Source organism: Lissotriton helveticus, chromosome 6, assembly GCF_964261635.1.
Source record: "Lissotriton helveticus chromosome 6, aLisHel1.1, whole genome shotgun sequence".
NCBI lineage: Eukaryota > Metazoa > Chordata > Amphibia > Caudata > Salamandridae > Lissotriton > Lissotriton helveticus.
The window spans coordinates 1,466,585,847-1,466,611,901 of record NC_136067.1 but is presented as its reverse complement, the minus strand read 5'-3'; the positions used below and the strand labels follow the sequence as shown (position 1 = coordinate 1,466,611,901).

Sequence of the window (26,055 nt, the reverse complement as noted above, 5' to 3'; positions counted from 1 at the left end):
TGGAAGTAGGTTGGAGGGGGGCTGAAGCACTTTAAAATAACTATACTGGAGTTTCAAGGTAAATGTGGACTTTGAATTTTGGTTTGATCTTGTTACGTTTGCTGTGGTTTGGAGAAAGAGGTAAAATATAAGGCTAGTTTTCTGACAAATGTATTGCTTGTTTTAACAGAGATTGCTGTTTCCTTTTATTTCGCTGACTTCAGACTTAGAGGAGTTTGTAATTCGACTATGTGACAACCATACTGGGTTATAGAGAGTGTGAAAAACGCTATAGGATGTCATTTTTTGAACACACAACAACATTTAAGTGCCTGTAAAATGAGCTGTACAAATATTTTCAAATTTGTAATTCTGAAGTGTGATGGAAACAAAGATTTTAATAGTTTAAAACCAAATCACGAATTTACTTGGTGATGCCCAAATGACAAATACTCACTGAAACCGGATACCCTCATTTATTGTTTGTACCCTATATATTGTTTCATCAGTAAATCTGTATGTTTGTGCAAATTTATTAGTTATTTCAATGGAAAATGTGGACAGTGTGCTCCATAATGCAACATCAGCTACATTCTACACTCATACCACTTTCTTGCTGAATGGGTGTGACTTAGTACCGTTGTTCTTTGTGTACGCTTAGATTTTTCACAATCAATGAGTTTACTGATGTAACATTGATGACAGCACCGCCACTCTGAAAATTGTCCCAGCACCTCTGTACAGATGCTTCATTATTTTAATCCAAGAAACAACATAAACAGCTCTGTTGTATTTCATATGTTTTCGTTACACTAATTACCTTAGTCAGGGCGGGCTTTAGGGCAGTGTGACTGGTGCGGCCGCACTGTGCGCTGACCTGTGGAGGGGGTCGCTGACCTCAAGGGGGCGCTGTGTTTAGTAATAACGCATGGTTGGAGAGATGAGGAACATTTTTGCCTGGTGGTAATGAGAGAATCTGAAGAAACGATCATGGGGTGTGGGGGTGCCAAAAATGATTGTCGCACCGGGTGCCACCATCGCTAAGGCCGGCCCTGACTTTAGTCCTGTAGATAAGGGAATTACAAAAAAAACCATGGGTACATTACCTCTTCAACACAGATGCGTAACACTTTTGGCACCGTTGAAATGTGAGAACAGGCCTGATTCTGGAGGGTGGGCCAGGGCCACCCAAGCAAGCCCACTGGCCCTCCCAAGGCCCATTAAGAAGCCGAAGAGAGTTCATTGCCTGTCCTGCCAAGTACCACACATGCGTTACTCTAATGTATTCTGGAAAATTCATTGCATCACCGCAAGCACCCAATATTGTCACACCATTGTGTTGAGTAGCATGGTCTTTCTCAATGTGCTTGCGCTGGTGGTGCAGATGCCTACTCTGCCTCCTTGGTTCTATTTCTCAGTTGCAATGCAATAGTGTCAGTAACACTAGTCGGGCTGGGCGAAGCCTTTGTTGCCTGCAGTTGTTTATGCCCTTCCAGGAGGTGGGTTGGGCCAGCCCCAGATGCACATGCGCTGCTCAGCCTGCTTGGACCTCAGAGTGAGTGGGCAGCAGGTGGAGGGAGGGGATTGGGGAGGAGGGAATTGAGCTCTACAGTTGGCAGAGTCAAGCGCTCCGGCCTTAGCAGCCTAACTGCTCCCCATTTGCAACCTAAGCTAGGGCACAAATAAGATCTCCTCCAGCCCAGAACAACTGAAGAAAACACGTCGTTCTGAGAGGCTCTGTCATGGCTGGCAGTGCTGGTTTGCGAGTCTGAGAGCCGGCACATCTTAACGATTTTGGGGGCCTGGGCCGAACGCATTTTTGGGGGCCCTGTTTGGAGCCATCTCGAATTTATGATTCAGTTTCAGCTCTTTCATGCCCTCTTTGGCCAGGTCACTGACAGTGCACAGGCACACTCGTCCAAATTCTAAATGTGTTTCCTTGGAATATTCAGGGATAGTGAGGTAGGTTTTCAATTATTGTAACACAGCACCAGCTTACTAATATTACTAAAAATCTGTGTGACTCCCTCCCATTTCTCCTATTTGTGGTCCTATTTTGATCTAAAAGAAAATATTTTTTGGGACATTGCATGAAAAATAAACATAACATTTCTTTGCAAAATGTCTGAATTAGACTCCCACACATCACTCAAGCTAAAAATAAATTAATGATAAATGGTATTTGAGAATAATCGGTTTAAGGATTATCCAAATTCATTAGGGCAAGACTCTGCAGAACAGAGATGGCTGTATCAGTACCCCCCCCTCCTCCCCCCCGAAAGTCTGGGGCCCTAGGACATAGCCCACTTTGCCCATGACTATAAAACGTCCCTGTCTGGGAGTGTGTACTGCGCGTTATTTCCTTATTACCGTTTCTCTTCTCTATTTCTCCCACCCATCACTTGGGACCTCTCTACTTTTATATCACGTCCCTCTGTATGTGTGTCTTGCTCTCTTCCCATTCTTTTTTCTTTCTAGTCACATCTTACCCCATTTCGCTCTCCTCTTTCTCCAGCTGTCTCTTTGTGTTACTTGAAACAAGAACAAAATTATTTCTCAAGTTGTTTCTCTAACGATCCTACTTTCTCATTCTCTGTCGTTGTTGTTTTTCTCACCATACCTTTCCCTCTGTTTCACCTTCTTTCTCTACATCTCACTAGTTTTTATGTTCAACTTTTTGCTGTAAAGTGTCACTCGAAGAGTCACACTTGAGGTATATAAACGTCATACATATGAACACTGCAAACATAGAATTGTCAAACATGTAAACACTGAAAGCTTGGCAGCTATGGTACATTCTGTGCCTAGCGTCTCATTCACATGAGCTAAGGCGAAAATACTTCTTTGCTGCAACAATTTCAGTGCTTTCTTTAGTTACTCACAAGGATGGGGCCACTCCATGCCAGTGAGAGGCATATTTTTGCTGTCAAGACGTTAATCTAAACTACCAATTGAAAGGGTTGCCTCTTTTTTCTGAGAACAGTGACCGCAATTTTTTTGTGATGCTTGCCATTAATCTGCTGCCTGCATATAGGAGTGGGTGGTATAATAGGTGCTGCATTACACACCTGGCATTTAACCTCCTGCCTTGGGTAAGCTTTCTACACCTTAGGAATATGCCAATTTGACCATGTTTACAGGTGGCGTACAGGCACATTTACTATTGATTAGCAGGGGTAGAGTTGACAGAATTCCAATGCCAGCAAAGTATATAAGGCAAACATCTGTGGGACATCACAGGAAAAATAGTCATTTCCTGCAATCATATAGATCGTCTTCCAACCACTCACGCAATGTACTGTGCTCCATTATTTCATAGCTAGGTTTGTGCTATATAAATATCAAAACATACATGGGGTCCTGGCCGGACCACTAAGAAGAAAGGTACAACAATTGTGGAGACTGACTTTAGTGTTGTTTCGCCACCATTAGAACCTTTTCTTTTTTACTGGTTTCAGCAGACAGACACAAGAAGAAAGGTAAAACATACAAGTCTCAGAAGAGGGAATTTGATCATCTAGGCACAGAGGCGGCACTGGTTTGCCTAATGATAAAACACAAAAATAGGTACAACAGGAAGATTAAATGGTTTAAACTCATTCAATTAAATACATAAATGATTGTGAGAAATAAATATATATTTTCTAAACAATAAATATTCACAGTTACAATGTAAAAGTTTGGCAGTACCTGACCTCACTAAAGAAGCTAAAATGAATTACTAGTCATGCGTAATATTTAATACATATTAAGAAAAACTATTCTACAATTCAATCCTTTTCAATATGGCATCAGTACATTCCACAAACCACTTTTGAGTTGAGAGCCAGAGTCAAGTCTGCCCAGGTGGCATTGTCCTACCAGGCCTTACAAGGGTAGGGAGAGGTTGGCAATGGTGAAGCATGACACAAATATGTGTGTGAGGCTTTCTTATCAATAAGAATGGTTTTCCCTTACTTTGGTACTTGGACAGTAATTCTGCGACGTCCTAATTGGACTTTCACTTGTTTTCCTCAAACAGTTAATCATCTTCCGCCTATAGATATCGTACTTACTTGTGGTTGAGGCCTTGCCCATCTAATCAAGATATTACTACAAAAACACAGTTTTGTATGCCAACTCCTGTGAACGAAATGTTTAAATACCTTCGTCATTCATTTTGAAGCTTGAGGAAACAATACATTACATGCACAGGAAACTCTTTGATGTTATTATAGAATCTAAAGCAACCAGCGAGTTTTGGGTTTATGCTCACTTGGCATTGGTTCTCCTTTCAGAAAAGCCCAAACCTTAATTCTAAAAACAAAAGATAGGTAGCAGATAGGAAGCAGGCCTAACATATATCTCTACAGCTTACTTCAGGAGTAGAAGGCTAGCCGTAGATCAGCTTGTTTTCTTTCAGCAATTAGTTAGTTCTACTCAGTATGAGTTGTCAGTTAGATGTTTTGTCAGTATCCTTTTTAAATACACCGCATGTGCCAATCCAATTTCCCATACCTTCAGCATATCCAATGATGTTAGTATGTATGTTTGAATGTAAACCAAGGGAATATGGGGGAAGCGCTTAAGCTAAGCAACTCTAACAAAAGCTGAGATTTTAATGTGGCTCTCAATTTCTGCTTTGGTGCCAAATCAGGACAAATCAAGCTTCATTCCCATAGTGTACTTGGCTAGATTGTTCTTCTGATGGGGAGTTTGTTAGGTGACCTGAATAATGAAAGCAAGCTACATGGTTCAATGCCCAACCTCTTGGAGTGTTTCCCTAGGTATGACTCTGCAGCACAGGCCACAGTGCATAGAAATATGGCCCGTGCTGCAGCTACGGTTGGCTTTGCTGTTTGGCATGCAAGGTGAATAAATAATGTGTGCAACACTTATTTAAGAAGCAGCTTTCAGGTTTAGCAAAGTTCATTGATACTGACTGATCTTTTCGTTGAACCAGACCAAGGTATCTTTAGGCTGGTAATATTGCAAATGCTTAACTATTTGTATATCAGCCTCCTGAGTTTAAAACCTTTTTGCCAAATACTAAAACATTTGTGTTTGTTGTTTTTACTGCTGTTGTTTTCGCTGTACATGTGAAGGACACTTAATTGATGCTACAGGTCAACAATAATTTAGTTCAGTATTATTATGACAGCTGCGTACTGTAAAATTGATGTCCAGTTCTACTCTTTCTGTGGGGATCAAGATTTAAGATTGACCAAAGCAGACCCTGAGTCTGCAACACAGAGTCTGAAAAAGAGAAGGGTGAGCACACTGCCTTGTTTCTATCTCCTATAACCAAGGATACCAGAGGATAAAGCAAAGTTGCTATTACGCCTTATTTGAACTGGGGTTCTACTGTATAGCTGTCAGATAGCTTGTAATAGTATTTCATTCCCCAGATATTACATTTATTCGACAATAAGTTCCTAACGCCTCCAAAAAATGTTGTTTCAAAGTTCATAAAGCAAGCATACAGCAGTTCACCAGTATTAAAATATTTGCAACCATAGGCAGTGCTAACGTTTTGTCTGATATTCCACCAAGGAAGACTATTTAAAGAATGGCAAAAGATTTTGGTGTGCAACCCATGTTTGTAGTTCATGTCACAACTTCAATGTCAAGTCTGTGCGAATAGCTGTTTCATACGGCAGGCTCATCAATGCCCCCTCCCATGTATTCCATAAAATCTATGTTTATTTATTTATTTATTTTTAACATTTATAAAGCGCTCTGTAACCCTACGGGCATCCTGGCGCTGAGAGAGTGGCAAGTGGTCGGGAGTAAGTAGGCTATCGAGGAGTTGTGAGGCGCGCGGCAAGGACGATATTGTTACTAAGCAAAATTCTCAAACCTTTGGAAAGAGCCAGGTCTTAACTCATGTTGATTTTTGCCTGCTTCACTCATGCATATTATTCGCCCATACAGGTGTTTTCATGGCCATTCCAGGTTGAGAATCCATATTCTAACGATGTATGTATCATTAACTCTGTGCATATCACTAGGGCTTTAGCAAGCCAGGAACAATGATGCTCACTAGAACCGAGAAAGAACTCTCCTTTTTAGCCATTATCATGTGCTTTGCTAGGAGCTAGATTACGGTAAAGCTAATGCTTTTCACCCTGACCGAAAAATGACTGCATCATTCTTAAAACTAATGTATGCTTGTCCCTAGCTGTAGTGCAGTGTGGTGAGCCAGTGTACCTAGAGCGAAGCATAGTACGATGGGGTTTCGTTAGTAAAAATGTAATGCAGTGTATTAAGTTAGTGCCTTTATGCTGAAGTGCATGTCCTAGGTTTCTGTCCTTAGGATGCAGTTGAGTATGCTGGTGTCTTGGGTTCTGTGTCGTATGTCTCAGTCTCTGGGATGCAAGGTAGTGCTGTGAGTTAGTGCTTCTACTCTGTAGTGCTCTGTGCTGAATTTTCTAAATTGCAATGCCGGGGTTTGGTAATTATTGGCAATAGCAAGGAGAGCTGATGTGGGGAAAAATGACCTCAATAGAAACGCATGGGTTATCTCTGCCTGCCCATGTCTTTGAGCATTTTGTGCTTTCCTAATTATATTTTAGTGCTGAATGTGTGAGTATTACAGTTAACAGTACTGTGCTTCTTTTTCAGCTAGTGCAAATTGGAGCAAAGTTCATGCTTTTAGCTGGAATTCTTACATCTGGAGTTGCTACTATTCTGTTTGGGTGAGTTTCAGTCTTTATTAGCAGTCACCAGACGAAAGGTGTGTTTTGTTGTCTTAATAAGTTTGGCGACATTTGATGAATCTTGGATGTGGAGTATGATGAACAAAAAAAGAACAGTAATTCACTAAGCAAAAAAACAAAGGTTAAAATGAGTTTATTGTTGGCTTTGTTATAACAACTTAGCATGTGTTAAAAAAAACCTCAGAAATCCACCCAACAATCGACTGTTAATATGCAGTTATGGTTGCCAATCAAAACTGAGAAACAACTGCAATTTGCAAGTTATGGTTAGGACCTCAGTTGGTAACTAAAACAACAGCCATGCAAAAACCATAACTCTCACACCTAGTGCAATGCTTTTGACCTCACAATATGTATACCAATAACTAAAAACACCAAAGAGCAAAATGTGATTAAAGAACAAATGATAGTACATTCACACTCGTCCGTGTCAAAACGATGAGTAATGTGATATATAATGCAAATCCAACCTGTGTAAATACATCTGTTTAATCAAGGTTGAAGTCATGAGCTTTGAATTTGGTATTTCAGTTATAGTTTACATGGCTGTTGTTTTAGGTATTGATTGTGGGCCTAACCACAGTGACAGAATTCAATGGGTTTTTGGTTTTAATTCATAATCACTATAACTGTGATTTTTATTTTAGGTCAATATGTATACAGTTGAAACAATGGCACACGGCAGCTTCCCTACAATAACGTATACAGTATTTCAGAGAGAAATGTGTGGAGGCAGGCTAACTGCAAACATTCCAGTTTATCCATATTTTCCATATAAATGGCACACTTCATAGAGTGGTTGTTGTAATGTACCTTTTACTTAATGCACTCTCCCTACAGAAGTTCTCTCCTTGCTGCTCAGCCTATGATGAGGTCAGATAGAATGTTGATTGTGTTTGGATTGGAAGAGTGAATCAGTTGGTGTGGATGGGCTGAGCAGTGGAGAGCCTGCTCCTGGTGGGGCCCTTTAAAGGATGTAACTTGTAATATCTTGTACCTGTAACCAAGAAGTGATCCTGTGAATAAAGCTGAGAACTTATCTACATCACCTGGTCTACGCATCTTTCATCTTTGTAACAGTGGTCTCCCCTGTTTGGCATGTTGTCTTATATCAAGTAGGATCTCACAGTATAAAATAGGCTTTCCCTTTCAGTGCCAAAAAGTTCATGTATTCCAGCCTCCACAAATTAATCACTGGTAAAGTTCAAAGGCAGTCCTGTTTTAAATGTTTAATAGCAAAGTTGTAAAAAAAAAAATAATAATAGGAAAAAATATATATATATATACATATATATTTATTTACCTTCTTTGTATTGGCAGGATGTCCCGTCTGCGCCCGTCCGCGACCGGACACGGCCCAGGGCCCCAACCCCTGGCCCAGCTCTAAGACGCACTTGGAGCAGGAGTGATTTAGTAAGTCTATCCTCTATAGGGTGTATCCCTGGGCACCACAGCATTATAGTAGGAGAGAATGAGGGATGTCGCTACTGCCAATTTCGATTCTGTACAGCAACTGCAGATATCAAGCCTCGCTACTCCTTATTATCCTGCGGCCTTGTTAATGTGAGATCGCTAAGCTGTCATAAATACGATGTGTATGACCTTCTTATTGATAAACACCCCGATCTGTTGTTTATCACAGAAATTTGGCTAGATGCCAACTCTGACCCCGATATTATTCAGGCTCTGCCAGATGACTATCAGATGGTACGCCTGGATAGACCGGTAGGCAGAGGAGGCGGAATTGCAATCGCCTTTAAACAACAATGGGCCTGCAAACTAGAATCAACCACTCTGGCAGGATGTGAGGCGGGCATCTTTACTATAACAATTGATGGAAGCATGACTATTAATGGGCTGCTAGTCTACCGCCAACCAGGACCTATGTCCAGGTTTAAAGGCAACCTTCTAGAATGTGTTACAGAAACAGTTATAAGAAGAGACAAGTTTCTGATGTTGGGGGATTTAAACATACATTTGGAAGACCCTCAAGACAAAGGAGCGGTGGAGTTCCGGAAAGAACTTCACACCCTACAGTTAGAGCTTAAGGGGCAACTCCCTACACACAATCATGGGCATCTATTGGACCCCATATTCGCTAATTGGGAGGATGTTTTAGTTGCTTCCCCAGTACCCCTGCCCTGGACAGATCATTTCTTCGTCCCTTTCGTGATTCAATTGCCCAAGTCTAAGGCTACTAATCCAACCCCTCTCAATTACCCCCGACGCAGGTGGGCGGAATTTTCTCTGCAAGAGTTTAATAAGGCTCTCACCGCGGAAGGACCCCCAGGTGGCAATGACGTGTCAATGGCAAACAAATTGCTCAATGACCGCATCATGGCTGCTCTAGACTGCACGGCCCCTCTAGGCCAGCCAACTAAAAGCGTCCACAGACAAAGAACTGCTCCATGGTTCAGCGAGACGCTGCGCTGTGCAAAAAGGGATTGCAAACGTGCAGAGAGATTGTGGAGAGTGGCATATGATATCCAGATGAGAGAGGCTTATCTCATTAAGAGACGCTCCTATCATAATAAAATTCAGATAGAGAAAGCAACTTACTATGCAGACAAAATCCACGGAGCAGAGAATTCAGCCAGGGAACTGTTCTGCATATACAAGTCTTTAGCCACTCTAAAAACCACCACTCAAGGTGAAGACCATTCAGTAGCTGCATGCAATCGCATTGCTAACTACTTTGGCGAAAAAGTGTCTAGGATTTACTTGGCCTTTCCCGAAATTCCAGCCGCAGCGGAAGAACTTGCAGATATAGTAGCAGAGGAAGATGATCTAAATTTGCTACTTAATTTTACTATCCCCTCACCGGAAAATTTAGTCAAAATTTGCAGGTCAGTTAAATCTGGCTCCCCCCGAGATGCCGTATCACCAAAAAGGCTAAGTGACAGTTTGGAGACCCTTGAACCTTATATCAGGCACTTGCTAGATGTTTCCTTCCGATCCAGTTTAATTCCCGAGGAGTGGAAACAGGCTGTGGTGCTCCCCCTCCGCAAAAAGCCGAACATTAGCTTCGAGAAATTGGACAACTTACGCCCCATATCGCTGCTGCCTTATTTTTCTAAGGTAGCAGAGAAAGTGGTAAATAAACAACTAATGAAGTATATGGAGGAAAGCAATCTCCTTCACCCTACCCAATTTGGGTTTCGGCCCCGTCATTCCACGGAGTCTGCCCTTCTCAGGGCTACCGAGTCCCTCAGGCAGGGTGCAGATGAGGGACAAACCATGGCTCTTATTCTATTAGACCTCAGCGCTGCGTTCGACACTGTAGCACATTCCATCTTGCTACAGTGTCTGAGCAAAGGTGGGGTGAGAGGGGCAGCGTTGAAATGGATATACTCATTTCTTACTGGCCGAGGTTTTCAAGTAAGGCAGGGTGATTACTACTCTGGACGGATCTCTCTGGACCAGGGAGTGCCGCAGGGTTCGTCCCTGAGTCCAACACTTTTTAATCTTTATGTTGCCCCGATCGCCACCTTAGTAGAGAGCTACGGCCTCCGACTGGTATCGTATGCCGACGACACGCAGTTGGTTATCTCCCTGTCGCGTGCACCCGGTCTTTCAGCGGACATCTTCAGAGCTTGCATGCAAGATCTTGCAGCCTGGATGTCCGCCAATTGTCTCAAGCTCAACGGGGGCAAGACCGAGGTGCTGGTCGTGGGGGGATGCCATTCAGCGTGGACGTCGGCATGGTGGCCATCCTGCCTTGGTCCAACACCCATCCCGTGCCAGAAAGCTAAGAACCTGGGCATCTGGTTTGATGCTGACCTCACTTTTGGCCCCCAGATTAACCAGGTGGTCGGATCCTGTTTTGGGACCCTTAAAAGTCTTAGGAAGACTCTGAAGTTTTTACCCTTAAAAGCCCGACAAACTTTGGTGCATGCATTAGTTACATCAAAGATGGTCTACGGCAATCTCCTCTATTTAGGGACCTTGGAGAAGAATCTCAGCCGCCTACAGGTTCTGCAGAATGCCGCTGCACGATTGGTGCTTAAACTACCCAGAAGAGCCGCTTCCGCTGCTGCCCTCCGGTCGCTGCACTGGCTCCCGGTCAGAAGTAGGGTAGAATTCAAAGCACTATGCACGTGCCACCGGATCATCAACGGGCGGTCTCCTCTCCCTTTGCAGGGACTACTAACGTCTTATGAGCCGTCCCGGACTCTGAGATCCGCCGGCTCTGGACTCCTGGTTGTTCCCAAGGTGTCTAGAGTGCGGATGGGTGGAAGGTCCTTTAGGTACCTTGCAGCCTCCAGATGGAACAAACTACCGATGGCACTGCGATTAGAACCATCTGAGCTAATTTTCAGAGCCAAGCTTAAAACTATACTATTCGCTCAGTAAGGTAGGCCGCTCAGTAGATCCCAGTACATTTCTCTCCTTAGCGCGGAGACACGCCGTTGTGCGTCATCAAGCGCTTTACAAAACTCCCTAAATAGAAATAGAAATAGGATACCTCCATGCTTCAGCATGAAGGTGGTGTTAGCTTCTCGGTCGACTGATAGCCCCCCTCCAACCTCCCTTCATAGAAGCGAACAACACCTTCTCTACTTGATAAAGAATGGGGCTGTGCTTCCGGGATTGTTGCTGTTGTAATTTTTTATTCAAGGGCTGCCAAACTGATGTATTTTGGCTTTGCCAAAACTCTTTGTTTCGGTGTAGTGTAAATGTGTTCAGTCAATTAAAAAAAATTAGTCCCTCACACCCCCCTCCCCACCGAGAACTAACAACGTCTTCTCTACTTGATTAAAGAAAGGTGCTGATGCCTCTGGGGTTGCTGAAGTTCGAATTTTTATTTACAGTGATGCCAAACTGATCCTTTTTGGCTATGGCCATATCCTTTGTCACTGTGTGGTATAAATCTATTAAGCCATTTTTGAGAAATTAGTCTTTAAAGAGGAAATCAGGTTGGGCATGAATGGGTTAACACTCAGAAAAAAGTTATAGATAACTGACTTGTTGGTACCTCAGGAGTTCAGCAGGACTTCTGCAGTACACAAAAAATGTAAAACTAAGTGCTTCTGAATGGCAGCTGGAGCCTTTTTCCTTTTGGTCATTTTAGTACTGGGTGCCAGTACCAAAAAACATGATTGGCTGGCTGAAGCATTCAAGAACATGTTGCAGCCATCATTACAGGACTCAAGGATTTGGTCCCAGAGTCTTGGAAAAAAAATACCTAAGTGTACGCAGGGGGCCTGGCTTAGCACACACCGACCCACACACCTGTATGGGCAAAGGGGCCCTTGCATGGGTTAAATTTTAAAAGATGGCATTTCCCAGCAAGGCCTCTTCTGGGGTAGCACAACGCCAACCCAGGACCACGGTACCAAAAGAAATTGTAAAGGTCTGGCCGTAGACTACAGGCAACCACCACTGTGCAGGCCATAGCTGTGCTCACTCTGGTTGGCCACCTGCTGTTGCCTTGACGCAGGGCCAGCCATCTGATATACACCGCTGAAGGACTGGCCGACTGCGAGGAAGGTTGGCCGCCCTTGGGGTGTTGGGCCATGGCCTGGCCTGATGCATGACCCTGAAGCCAATCCCCGGTGCTCGCAGCTAAAGGGCATATGAAGTAGTCAGTTGGCACCCGCAGAGGTTGGGTGCAATCAAAGGTCATACCTGTTGGCCGCAGGTTGCCTGCTGGTTGACCGCATGTGTTTGATGTATGCTTAGCTTTAAATGTGATGAAAAGACCCCACTGAATTTAATTGAAAAAAAAACAAAGATTAAAGTGCCGTTATAGCTGCATATGGTACTAAGACACTAACTTATGTTACAAAATACATATTCAGAAAAAAAAGTCAGTGGAGTTATAGTCAGGTGTTGAAATGAGAAATGAATTAATGTTAAAAAAACGGAAAAACACTGAATGTTGGTTATAGTTTAGTGAACTGTTTATAACTTGTGCCCTCGTCATGCACTGCTTATGACCTCAAATATTACATCACTCATGATGTGTTAAATGGCATCATTGATGTTATCCCTGATGACATCTCAACTGACATCATTGATGAAATCAATGATGAAAACACTTATGACCTCATCCATGATCCCTCTGTTTACATTACTCCATATCATCGTACATCTTTTTAAAAAGAAAGATGGTGGTGAGGGGCTTGTTGTCAAATACAGCATAGAATTATTGTGTGTACATGTGTGGCTGCAAGGAATAGAAATAGCGTAAGTGTATCTGTGCATGGTGAAAGTTATCAGTTTCATAGTTTACCAAACAGTAAAGTTTTGGGTGCAAGTAGTGTTCCATGTTATGCAAGGTATAGGCTGAGCGCTGATGTGGATTATAGGGATACAAATATAAGTTCATATACCCACAAGAAACAATGGTCCATTACTAAAATCTAATTTCTAGTATTATTTCTGTAATGATGGTTGGATTATTAACACTGCTATCACAAATGGAGCATTAGCTTAAAAAATATCTTTACCAATCCCTACAGCTACCCACTGCCCTTTCTTATCAGCATACAATTTGGTACATACCCATCGCTTATGTTTGATTACAATGGCAACCTCTTGAATGCTGGCAAATGATTGCCTAAATTACTTAGCTTTCTTGGCTTTTGTTATGCTAAAAGTGTCTGTTGGAGGCATATAATGTCAGGATTCATATGTTGGATCTTATTCTTGGAACTCCGCAGAGAAAGTGCCCCACTGCCAACGTTAAATATCAACAAAATCATACGTAGTGGGAACGCTCATTCCCCCACCTGGTTCTCCTTGTCCCAACCTGATGTGGGTTGCAGAGGCATTATCAAATAGTTGCGACTGAAAGCCTGTTGCAAAAAATCAGTGAGGAAAGCAAAACCTTTTGTTCATAGTGGATGTCTAGACTTGTGTCCATGTTAATTTAATAGTGACTACACAGTACCGTAGACAAATTCTATGTAAAGAGCACATTTACAAGGTGTGGATGTTTATTTTCATAACTTCACTGAAGATTTTGCAACATTGCAGATTGTTGAAAAATGTAGAATGTAGAATCCCCCCGTTATAGTTAGTTGTACTAACTATAACTCGCGCGCCCGTTATCCACTGCTGATGATTTCACATATTACATCATTCATGACATGGTCAGTGACATCACTGATGACATCACTGATGACATTTCAAATTACATCACTGATGACATCCTCCAGTGAATGTGGTTTGGTTCGATATTTAAATAAGTATTATATATATATATATAGCAATCTGCCTTGAAGACTGAGTGCATGTATAAGTGTCTGAATGGAGGATTTGGTAGCAATGTGATTGACTGTGTAAGTGACGAATTTAAAGTGTCTCACTAAATATATGGGATAGTGATTAAACTTTGTGAATACCTGTATCACTCTATCTCTTGACGTGTAAATTACTACATAAGTTGGTTACTAGCTACGTGAAAGTTCATATTAGTTATTAATTAGTTAAGTGAGTATTTGTATGGAATAGTGAATGAATGTGTGTGTGGTTGGGTGGGAGGTGTGTGACTGTCCAAAGATGTGTAAATAGTTGATTTAGTAGATATATATGGTTAAGACTGTATGTGGAAACAGTTGTTTGGGTGAGTGAATCTCTGTATGGGTGTGGTGATGAGTAAATATATTTCTCAATGATACATGTACAAGAAACTAAAAATATAAAAAGCAGTGTATGTGACAGTTGTTGTATATAAATAACTATACATAAGACTCAGTGATTGTATGAGTGACGTATGGATAACTGTGTACTTGTAATAGTGATTTTATAACATACTAAGTATGAGTTACTATCTATATCAATAAATAAAGTGGTGTTTGTGTGTGTAGCTTAGTAAGTATAAGTATGATCAACTGTTTGCATAAGTGAGTAGAATGACTGCATAAGGAAATAGGATGTGTGCTGGTGTGTAATGTTGATGTAGGTGTATAAGTATATTTAATAGTGTTCTATTGATATTTGTTAGCTTGTATGAGTGAATCTATAGGTAAGTGTTCAGATGTGTGTGTAGATGTAGGAATCACTGAGTGGGTTTTTAGAAACTTGTATTGGTGTGTCAATGGTTTCAAATATGGTACTCCATATTTTATAATGAGTGTTGAAAGGTTATACTAGTGTATGATAAGATGTATCAGATTGTCACGTGGATGATGTCAACAGTGATGTCATCAGTGATGTAATTTGAGATGTCATCAGTGATGTCATCAGTGATGTCACTGACCATGTCATGAATGATGTAAAATGTGACATCATCAGCAGTGGATTCGGGCACGCGAGTTATAGTTAGTACAACTAACTATAACAGGGGAATTTCAATGGTTTTGTACGAGTGAATTGTCCAACTAACTATAACACCCCTAAAACCTATGTTTTTTTCAGTGAACTTTAAAGGTTTTTTAAATGCTAATTCCTAATTATAGCATGTCTGAAACCTATGGTTTTTTCATTGAATTTCAAAGGTTTTTTAAATGCTAATTCCTAACTATAACATGTCTGAAACCTATGGTTTTTCAGTGAATTTCAAAGGTTTTGTAAATGACAATTTTTAAATGTATTAATTCTTATATTTATTTTTTTGATACTGATTTACTACATTTTTTAAAACTATTTATTGTTAGATATTTTATTTTTTAAATTACATTATAATTACATTATACATTACATTCCAAACTATACTTTCTCAGAATGAATTACTTTAGTTTAAATACTTTGCAAATAGGCAATTGACTTTTAAGTACAGTAGTTACAGTTGTAATGTGCGATTACTTTTCTAACCACAAGACTAGATCCTACATTCAGTCCTGAGATATCTCCTGTAAACAGTTGAGTAAAAATGTTTTGGTTACAGTAGTGATTTTTAAGGAATATTATTGTATTTTAAAAGTTGACACTTAGAAACTTTTTCACATAGAACCACCAATGTTATCCTACGGGAGGAAATTCACTTACCAGGTAAGTAGTGTTAACGTTACTTTTTCTTACCCATTGGTGGATCCTGGATGCAGCACGGGTACATCTCCTGTAAACAGTCAAAAGAATGCGTTTAAGTCATACAGGCAATTTTTAAGGAATATTTTTAGTATGTGAAAATAGACACTTTGAAACTTTTCTGCTGAAAATGACACAATGGATTCCTATGGAAGGAAATACAAGTTAGTGGTAAGTACGCTTAGAATTACTTTTCAGGGTCAGTGCTGGGCTAAAAGATGTACAAAAGGGGGTGGTGATGGACGGAGCATCTGAATCAGTCAAACACTCACACCCAGTCAAAAGATCTGGGTTTAATCCATCACCGTTCTTTAGCCCACTCTGCCACCCCAGTTCTGACATGGCTATATGCAAATCGGTCTGATCCTGTGCCTCATGGGAACAGTTCAGCCCGAACTGCCAAGCCATGTCTTCCCTGGACCGGAAACACGCTTCCGAGGACCGGTTTCTGGCATTTCAGCCGTCTTCAGCCCGGCTTGCTTGAGTCCAATGGCAAAGTGAGCAAGGGACTCACGTCTGAGCATACCCTGCCACACTTATGGTGGCCAAAAGCGCTACAAAAGGGGGTGGTGATGGACGGAGCATCTGAATCAGTCAAACACTCACACCCAGTCAAAAGATCTGGGTTTAATCCATCACCGTTCTTTAGCCCACTCTGCCACCCCAGTTCTGACATGGCTATATGCAAATCAGTCTGACCCTGTGCCTCATGGGAACAGTTCAGCCCGAACTGCCAAGCCATGTCTTCCCTGGACCGGAAACAAGCTTCCGAGGACCGGTTTCTGGCATTCCAGCCGTCTTCAGCCCGGCTTGCTTGAGTCCAGTGGCAAAGTGAGCAAGGGACTCACGTCTGAGCATACCCTGCCACACTTATGGTGGCCAAAAGCGGTACAAAAGGGGGTGGTGATGGACGGAGCATCTGAATCAGTCAAACACTCACACCCAGTCAAAAGATCTGGGTTTAATCCATCACCGTTCTTTAGCCCACTCTGCCACCCCAGTTCTGACATGGCTATATGCAAATCAGTCTGACCCTGTGCCTCATGGGAACAGTTCAGCCCGAACTGCCAAGCCATGTCTTCCCTGGACCGGAAACAAGCTTCCGAGGACCGGTTTCTGGCATTCCAGCCGTCTTCAGCCCGGCTTGCTTGAGTCCAGTGGCAAAGTGAGCAAGGGACTCACGTCTGAGCATACCCTGCCACACTTATGGTGGCCAAAAGCGGTACAAAAGGGGGTGGTGATGGACGGAGCATCTGAATCAGTCAAACACTCACACCCAGTCAAAAGATCTGGGTTTAATCCATCACCGTTCTTTAGCCCACTCTGCCACCCCAGTTCTGACATGGCTAAAAGATGCAGCACTGAGTTCTCTCCTGATAACAGGTGAGTAAATCGGAATTCGTAGTTCGACTGATTTTAGAGGAATATTTGTACAATGGTGATGGAAGGGGATGGGGCCTGCAGTGACATGTGTGCAAACACGCCCTGTTGCGCATTTTAAGTTGGGGAATTAATTTCTCTTCAGTGCTGCGGTCCCCTGGGGGCCAACTAGCCCACCAGGTACCTCCAGTATGCGCCAGGGAGCTGCTTTGCAGAGAGCTATTCAGAGGCCAAGCCCCTTTTACAACACTCTGCAACACAGCTCCGTGGCGTTTACTGGAGGTACCTGGTGGGCTAATTGACTTCTAGGGGACCTCTGGATTGAAGAGTGTTGGACCTGGCCCTTTTGGCAGGTTCACCCCAAAACTTTTTGCTTTTTCCTAGCCTGTTTCTGGAACCTGGGTTGGTGATTTTAGGCCTCTGCGCACTTTTTCACTGTGGTACAGTGTAAAGTGTGTGTGCTCTCTGTGTATGTGTGGTGAGTGACCTGCCCTCCCATAGGAATGAATGGGGAATGTGTATGCCCATGGTAGTTCCTGATGTGTGGGGAGTGCAGGGTCGAGTTTGATATGTGTGAACTTGTGAGATTGAATGCTGCGAAATGGTGTATGCGGCATGATTGTGTCTAGTCTAGAAGTGCCACTTTGAGAAGTTGGCATATTTGTGTAATTTGTGCCTGGCGTGTGATTGGCTGGTGAGCCTGGCCCAGAGTGCCTGGGCCTGCTTGTGTATTGACTGTCTGGTTTGAGTGTGACAGGGGCTGCAGAGCCCCCAGGAGGTTGTCTGAGTCAGCCCGTGGATGAAAGGCAGCATCTGCTGCCAGGGAAGTGGGTGGAGATCGCACCTGATAGTGAGTGAGGCTGTGCCTGCCTGCCACAATGCTGGCTCCACCCCCCCGCTGGGCGACTGTCACCTCTGTCCCTGATACTGACAGGACTTCCCTATAACCAGTTCTAGCTGGTTCTCACACTGCCTGCACAAAGACTTCAAAGACTTTTCTGTGTATAAGAAGGGGCTGTGTCCCCTTCCAAAATGTTCTTGTTTCTAACTTGAATCTGCCAGGGGCGTGCTGCTGCTGGGGCTCAGGGGAATCCCTGAGCCCTGCCCAGCCCCTGGACTCCTGATGGACTTTCCTGGACTCCTGGGGGACCCCTCTGCCTTGCTTGGGCTGATGGGGGGACATTGCTTTGCCCCCTTGAACTCTCTGGGACCTTTGGCAGCATGGAGAAGCTGCATTTTCCTTCAAGAGACCTTTTTTCTTGCCTTTACCCAGGCTTGTTGAAGCCTAAGCGCTTGGGAGCGCTTGACTGGTATTTATAGCGCCTGGGAGCGCTGTATATTACTTATAGCGCTGGGAGAGCGCTTTATTTGAACCCATTGCGAGTGTGGCGCCCTCACGCATTTTGCGTGAGGTTTGGCAGGTGCCTACCCTGCGACTTTGCCCGTTTATTTGCTTATTTGCGAGTGCCCACCTCGCTTCTGTGTTTTATTTTAATAGCGAGGGTGCCCACCCCTCGTTGTGCCCCTTTATTCACCGCCGCGGCCCGAGCTGTGTGTAATGGCCGCCCAGGAAGTCAGGCAGCGTTGCGCCTGACCATAGGCGGGACTTCCGGTTTGCAGAGGAAGTCCCGCCCCATTGCCGCGTTGGGATTGGCTGGTGCCCCGGGAGGAGAAGTGGAGCTGTGGCCGGTGACGGGGCTCCCGTGTGCGGAGGGAGCCCCGAGAGAGAAGAGTTGCGGCTGCATTGGGCACCGGGGCAGGCAGGAGCCTACTCTGCGCCCCGGTGCACTCACCCAGAAGAGGAGACTGCCGCCGGGAGCCTTGCTGGCTCCACTCTGAGTCCCGGTACCCAGACGGGGACCGGGCAAAGCAAGGAGAGTCTGTGAGGAGCAGGAGCTCCTCAGATGCCACCCCCGCCGCACCGGAGACCGGCGAGAGCACAGGGAGCAACCGGTGAGTGGGGCAGACGAAAGGGAGGGGCGCCGGGACACATTGTCGATGTCCGCCCCCCCCCCCCCCCCCAGTAGCGCGAGCTCGTGCTCCTTGTCAGTGGGAAGCCACGAGGGCTTCAAGGGCGGCCCCGGTCGGCAGTGGGTCGCCCCAACGTGTGTAGAGCCCTGAGAGGCTCAGGGCCCAGATGGTGTTTAGAGCCACGGAGGCCCTAGGGGGGCACATCGTTATTTAGAGCCCAGTGAGGCTCTTGAGGGCAGTTGTACTTACGAGCCCAGCGAGGCTCGAGGGGCCATTGTGTGTAGAGCCTGAGGGCTCCAACGGCCATATCTAGTTTAAGAGCCTGTGTGGCTCCAACGTTTGGGGCATGTGATGCCCAGAGCCTGTGTGGCTCCAGCGTTTGGTCATTTTTAGTTAGAGGGGGCGCCGGGGCACATTGCCGGTGCCCGCCCCCTCCTGCCTGCGAGGAATTTGTTTCCAGAGCCTGTGTGGCTCCAGCAGTGGGTGCAGTTTGCGCCTAAGGGTCAGTGAGGGCCCTGGCGCAGTTTTGAAGTTCCCCAGCTGCCCAGCAATTAGTGGACAGCTGCACCGTTTAGGTCTGGGATGTTCACAGGTGCCCAGCAAGTAGTGGGCACCTGCACCGTTTAGGCCCCTGACATTGAGACACAGGGCGTCCTAGCCCCAACAAGGCCAGTTGGCCTAGGGACTGCCACAGGTGGGGGCTTATGTGAGTTGTGCGCAATTGTATGGTTTTTATTCCTGCACCTCTGAATGTTTTTAGACATCATGTGACTTTTGCGCTATTGTATTGTTATGGTACCTCTGAATGTATTTTTATTGCATCATGTGCTTTGTTCTTAACACCGCTGAATGTGTAGGTTTATGCATCAGGTGGTTTTCCTTTACTACTCCTCTGAATGTGTTTTATGCATCATGGGTAATGTGTTCTTTCTTAGACCACTAAATGCTGTGTGATACTTAGGTGGTTGTTCTTTTTTAGTACAGGTGGTCCTAGTGAGGTCCTGGTCCTTGGTGTGACATCCTCCTACGGTGTTTAGGGTTGCGTAGGTGGTACTTACCTGTCCCCAGTAGTTACTGGATGTGATTTACAACTGTTATTCTTTTTGCTATACTTATTCTAAGTTCTATAAGTGCTATTTCTATATCTACAAAGTGTTGATTCTGACAGTGGCCCATGTGTCCCTGTCCTGTACATAATCCCTTATGAATGTTGCCCGTGCCAGTTGGCACAATGTACATGTGTGATTTTTATCTGATGTGTTTTGACAATACAAAAGTTATTTTAATATAACCTTGTGTGGAGTTCCTTTTGTGGTGTGCCTAGTATGTTGTTGCTGTTGTGCGCTGGCGCAAATGCTTTACACATTGCCTCTGATTTTAGCCTCACTGCTCGTGCCAAGTTACCAAGGGGGTGAGCAGGGGTTATCTTGGCGTGTGACTCCCTTGCCCTGACTAGAATGGTGGTTTCTGCCTGGCTTTGGCGTCAGCCTTAGCCTACCAGAAATAGCCAGTTCTAACAAAGAGGAATTAATTTCCCAACTTAAAACACGCCACAGGGCGTGTTTGCACACATATCACCTTAGGCCCCGCCCCCTACCTTCACAACTGTGCAAATGCGCCTCATGGAGTGTTTTAAGTTGGGGGATTAAGTCCCCTTGACTCCTGAGCTCTCCTGGTGTCCAACTAGCCCACCCGGTACCTCCATTATGTGCCAGGGAACTGCGTTGCAGAGAGGTGTTCTGAGGCCACGCCCCTTTTTACACCTCTCTGTAACACAGCTCTGTGGCGCTTACTGGAGGTACCTGGTGGGCTAGTTGGCACCTACAAGTACCTACAAGTGTGTCCCACACACCCCCACATGCACACAACCCCACACTCACACACCCACACACTCCCCACACACACTTCACACATGCACACTTCCACCCACAGTCAAACACCCCACACCCCCACATCGACACCTTACACATCCACAGCTACACCCACATTCCACACACCCACACTCAAACACACACCTCACCCCCCTTCCACCACACACACACACACATGCACATACACACAAATATCTCACAGACACACCACACACATCCCACACACACATCTCCCCCCAACACACACAGAGACAACTCACAGACACATCCACACATCTTATACATACATACACATCCTAAACACATACCTCCCACACCCACACACACCCCACACACACCTCACACACCCACAGTCCCACCTACACTCAAACACCCCACACACCCACACCCACACCTTACATACCAATATCCCCACCCACATCCATATACCCCACACACCTATACACCTCATCCCCCCTAGACACACAGACACACACATACACACCTCACAGACACCCCCCGCACATCCCCCACACACACCTCCCCCACCCCCACACATGGGGAAAACTCAGTGAAACACTAAAATAATAATTTAAAGTGCTTAGAGGTAGGGTATCTCTGAATAGAGTTGTTGTGTTGTGTGGGTGATTTAAGTACCAACATGTAGGTACCAATGCAGAGTCTTAAATTAAATGTACACCGTTTACTCTGTAGATAATTTTCATGTTGTTATAGTAGTTATTGTGGTATATGGAATCCATACCATAGTCTGTCAGGAAAGCAGAAACAGATCCTTTAAGTACTCCCTGAGAAGACATACGGGATCATGGGTAGTCTACCCTGCTCCCTTATGATGTTTTAAAATTGCACAGTATATTGTAAGTTTCACTTTATACTATAATATAAACATAATTATTTTGGTAGTACTTCATGAATTAGATATAAAAATGAATAATGTCTAAAACAATTTTTAATTATTAAATAAAAATTTATTGGGCAGAATGTTCATAGTTCAATAAAACTTCCAGCATTACATCATCTGGAATCTCCTCAAACATGCATGTTTCTATGTCTTGTAAACATTCAATAAATTGTTCATCCAAAGACTGATCCATAAAATCTTCATCCAAACAATCTTCATTTAGAATCTCCTCAGATGTAATCTCGAAGGAAATATTGAAATTTTCTTGCTTCCCTTCCATTTTTTTGCTGTAAATTGCATAAAAAATAACTATATCAGTAGATTTAGGGCAGTGTTGCGTTTAAGTTCAGACAGGTAGTTCTGTTTTTTTAACAGTTAAGTTAACTTTGGGTAGTGTATGGTAACAGGCAGGAAGTAGAAATAAAAAAAAGTGCTTGTGAAGAAGCGTAAGTAAATTCATATTTATAGCAGAGAAGCCTAAGTCAATCAATAAATATAACAGAGGAGCCTATCTCTATCTACAACTATAGCAGAGGGACAGTAAATAATTATCAGAAAACGTTTTTACAAATTAACTTAAAGTGCCCCTTACAAATTATCAACTTACTTTAGAGAGAGGTGGAGAAGAAAAAATGCGAAAATCCTTTCAAGATGTACCTCAGGTAGTTGTAGTCAAAATGGCTGTGTTTCCCTCTCATTTTTCATTTATATTCATGTACATAACCAATCAAATGTCAGGAAAAAAAAATAGAAAATGAAAGTAACATTTTAATTGGTTGTCAATTCTAACACTTCAGATGTGTTTTTGTTATGTAATTTACCTCAGGATATTTAGACAGGGCTACAGGCCAAATGGCTGAATGGAATTCCACCAAATTTGGGAAAATGATAGGGACTGGTATGTAGTATTGCCTATTCTATATTTGGTGAAAGTGTCTCCAGTGGTTTTTATGTAAATTAACTTTTATTATTTTTTTTGGAGCGCTTCCCGGTGCGCGCCCCGGTACGCGTACCGGCAGCGCTACGGGAGTCCTCCATTTTGTGTTTCGGTAGATTTGAGTCAGAAAATGGCGGACAAGCAACGTTGGGAATGGGTATAAGGGGGCACATTTGGCACTCCCTGACCCTCTAGGTTTCCTGAGGGGGTCTTAGGAGGCCCATATAGGACAAAAAAAAATTTATATTTTTAAATTTTCGCGGGGGAGCGCCTGGTACGCGCACAGGGAAGCGTACCGGGGAGCGTACTTGGTGAAAATTAGTGAAAAAAGTTAGAAAAAGATAATCATTTGGAGTGATCAGAGATAGGGTAGCCCTGAAAAGGGCTTTTGGGTTCTGTGGCTGATTTAGGTACCTACAAGTAGGTACCAATGCACAGTCTTAAATTCAGGAGGAATATTCTATTCCCTTCATCTGAGAAGTGCACACCATCTTCTCTGTAAATATCTTGCATGTTGTAACGCAAGTTGTTGTTGTATATTGAACCCATTCCATAGTCTCTCATCTAAGCAGAAACAGATTTATTCACATGTTTCCGTGTTTTTTCAAATTGTGGACAAAATTGGTTGGACCATTTCCATTTCTGCCTTTGGCATATATTGGAATATACCAAGGCAGTTTGTGGAAAAAGTGCCATCAATTGATCAAAGGTGTCCTTTAAAAGCATTTCCAGACCTACACCAGTCAAAGTGCCCAAGTCATTTCCTCCACAGTGCAGAATTAACAGGTCAGGGTGTGGCAAATGCAAAAAGGTTTTCACCAATGGAATCAATTGGTGACATTTTAATCCTCTGTAGCCAATCCATTTTATGTTCACGTTTGATAAATCAAGGTTGTGTAAATTTCTGTTACTAGCATACCTTTGAGCCCAGTGGATATAACTATGTCCAATAATCCAGACAGAATACATGGTCAGAGGAGATTCTGGTGCAGTTAGATGAAGTGTGGAAAAGAAATTGCAGTTGGAATATTAGGAGTTTGCAAAAAAAACCTGTGGAGTTTCAGTGCTCTTGAATCACAAGCAATGATTGGTAGAATGAGATAGGTGAAAACTGAAAGTTAGGGTGCATGGTTGTGTTCTGTGTAAGAAGTAATTTGAATGGTTAAAAAAAAGTTATTTAAAGAAACCTTACACCAGATAAGCTGGTGTATTTGCAGGTCAAACATCCTTGCAGAGGTGATTTGAAACATTGTAGAATAAGCTTTTAACCCTCGCAGCTCAGTCAGGAGGGAGTTGCTATGGTAACAGGTAGAAAGAGCTGATGGGGGGAAGGGTGTTGGTTTGAATATAGAGAGGGAAGAGTTTTAATTGGTTAACAAAAAGGGATATCTGTGTAGAATTAGAGGTTTTCTGTGCCTTTATGGTTTGCAGTGGTTGGAGACATACCTTTTGCTCTGCTAAAGAAATATTGATGTGTGTATCTGACACTGTTGTGAATGTCCTAAAGCATTTGTAAAGGTGAGTTATGATTCATTTAATATACATAGAGACTTGTATACTCTATGGAGAAGATTTGGAAGAAAATTGTGGTCTTTAAATGTTGCTTTGTGTCATGCTTTTTGATAATGCTTGGTAAAAAGTTTTTACTGCATAGAGTAATTGTATTTTGTAAAATTGTGATTTTTTAGTCGTGACATGGAATGTTTCTACGTAGGACTTGTGCTGTGTTTTGTAAATGTGATGTAAAAAACGATTTTTGGGGGAAAAAATAGTTTTTACATTTTTTAAAAGAAATAAAAAATGTGTGCATGTTTAATAGAAATACATTTGACTCTTTACAATGATGTTACCTGTGTTAACTCAGTGTAGGAAACATATTGAGTTTGTTTGCATAGAGGAATTGTAATTTCTAAAATTGTGAAGCTTCATGTGAAAGCTTTTGCCTTAGTCTTATCATTGCTGTGAGGCAGATGGTTGTACATAGGATCTCTGCTGTGTTTCCTAAATGTGATGTTAAAAACGATTATGGGGAAATGAATGTTTTTTTACATATTTGAGTATATTGTGGCACAGAGGTTTAAAAAGTGACGCATCTAATTACATGTGTCTCTTTTTAAATATGGTGCAAAAAGGTACATGTTTGGGCTTTCTTGGGGAGCGTAGGTGGTGAGGCTTGTGTCTAAGAGTGCAGTGAACTAGGCTTCATGAAGCCTATCCCTGACTGCACTGTTAGACACAGGTGTGAATTTGACTCTTTACACTGATGTTACATGTGTTAACTCAGTGTAGGAAGCATATTCCGTTTGTTTGGATAGAGGAATTGTATTTTGTAAAATTGTGAAGCTTCATGTGAAAGCTTTTGCCTTAGTCTTATCCCTGCTGTGAGGCAGATGGTTGTACATAGGATCTGTGCTGTGTTTCCTAAATGTGATGTCAAAAACGATTTTGGTGAAATGATTTTTTTTACATATTTGTGTATATTGTGGCGCAGAGGTTTAAGACGTGACGCATCCAATTACATGTGTCTCTTTTTAAATATGGTGCAAAAAAGTACATGTTTGGGCTTTCCTGGGGAGCGTAGGTGGTGAGGCTTGTGTCTAAGAGTGCAGTGGACTAGACTTCATGAAGCCTATCCCTGACTGCACTGTTAGACACAGGTGTGAATTTGACTCTTTACAATGATGTTACATGTGTTAACTCAGTGTAGGAAGCATATAGAGTTTTTTTGCATAGAGGAATTGTAATTTGTAAAATTGTGAAGCTTCATGTGAAAGCATTTGCCTTAGTCTTATCCCTGCTGTGAGGCAGATGGTTGTACATAGGATCTGTGCTGTGTTTCCTAAATGTGATGTCAAAAACGATTTTGGTGAAATGATTTTTTTTACATATTTGTGTATATTGTGGCGCAGAGGTTTAAGACGTGACGCATCTAATTACATGTCTCACTTTTTAAATATGGTGCAAAAAGGTACATGTTTGGGCTTTCATGGGGAGCGTAGGTAGTGAGGCTTGTGTCTAAAAATGCAGTGGACTAGGTTTCATGAAGCATAAAAATAGTTTTTACATTTTTTAAAAGTAATAAAGAATGTGTGCATGTTTAATAGAAATACATTTGACTCTTTAGAATGATGTTAGCTGTGTTAACTCAGTGTAGGAAGCATATTGAGTTTGTTTGCATAGAGGAATTGTATTTTGTAAAATTGTGAAGCTTCATGTGCAAGATTTTGCCTCAGTCTTATCCCTGCTGTGAGGCAGATGGTTGTAAATATGATCTGTGCTGTGTTTCCTAAATGTGATGTCAAAAACGATTTTGGGGAAAATAAATGGATTTTACATTTTTGAGTA

At 42.9% G+C, this 26,055-nt stretch overlaps 1 protein-coding gene across 1 annotated transcript in view; it reads left to right on the top strand.

Annotated features, from left to right (window-relative positions):
• Positions 1 to 26,055, top strand: part of LOC144761792 (MFS-type transporter SLC18B1-like) — an 815,703-nt gene that overhangs the window by 112,069 nt on the left and 677,579 nt on the right. Inside the window, exon 4 of the mRNA XM_078647042.1 lies at positions 6,583 to 6,656. Within this exon, the coding sequence (XP_078503168.1) occupies positions 6,583 to 6,656 (74 nt within the window). The remainder of the gene's footprint in view (positions 1 to 6,582; positions 6,657 to 26,055) is intronic.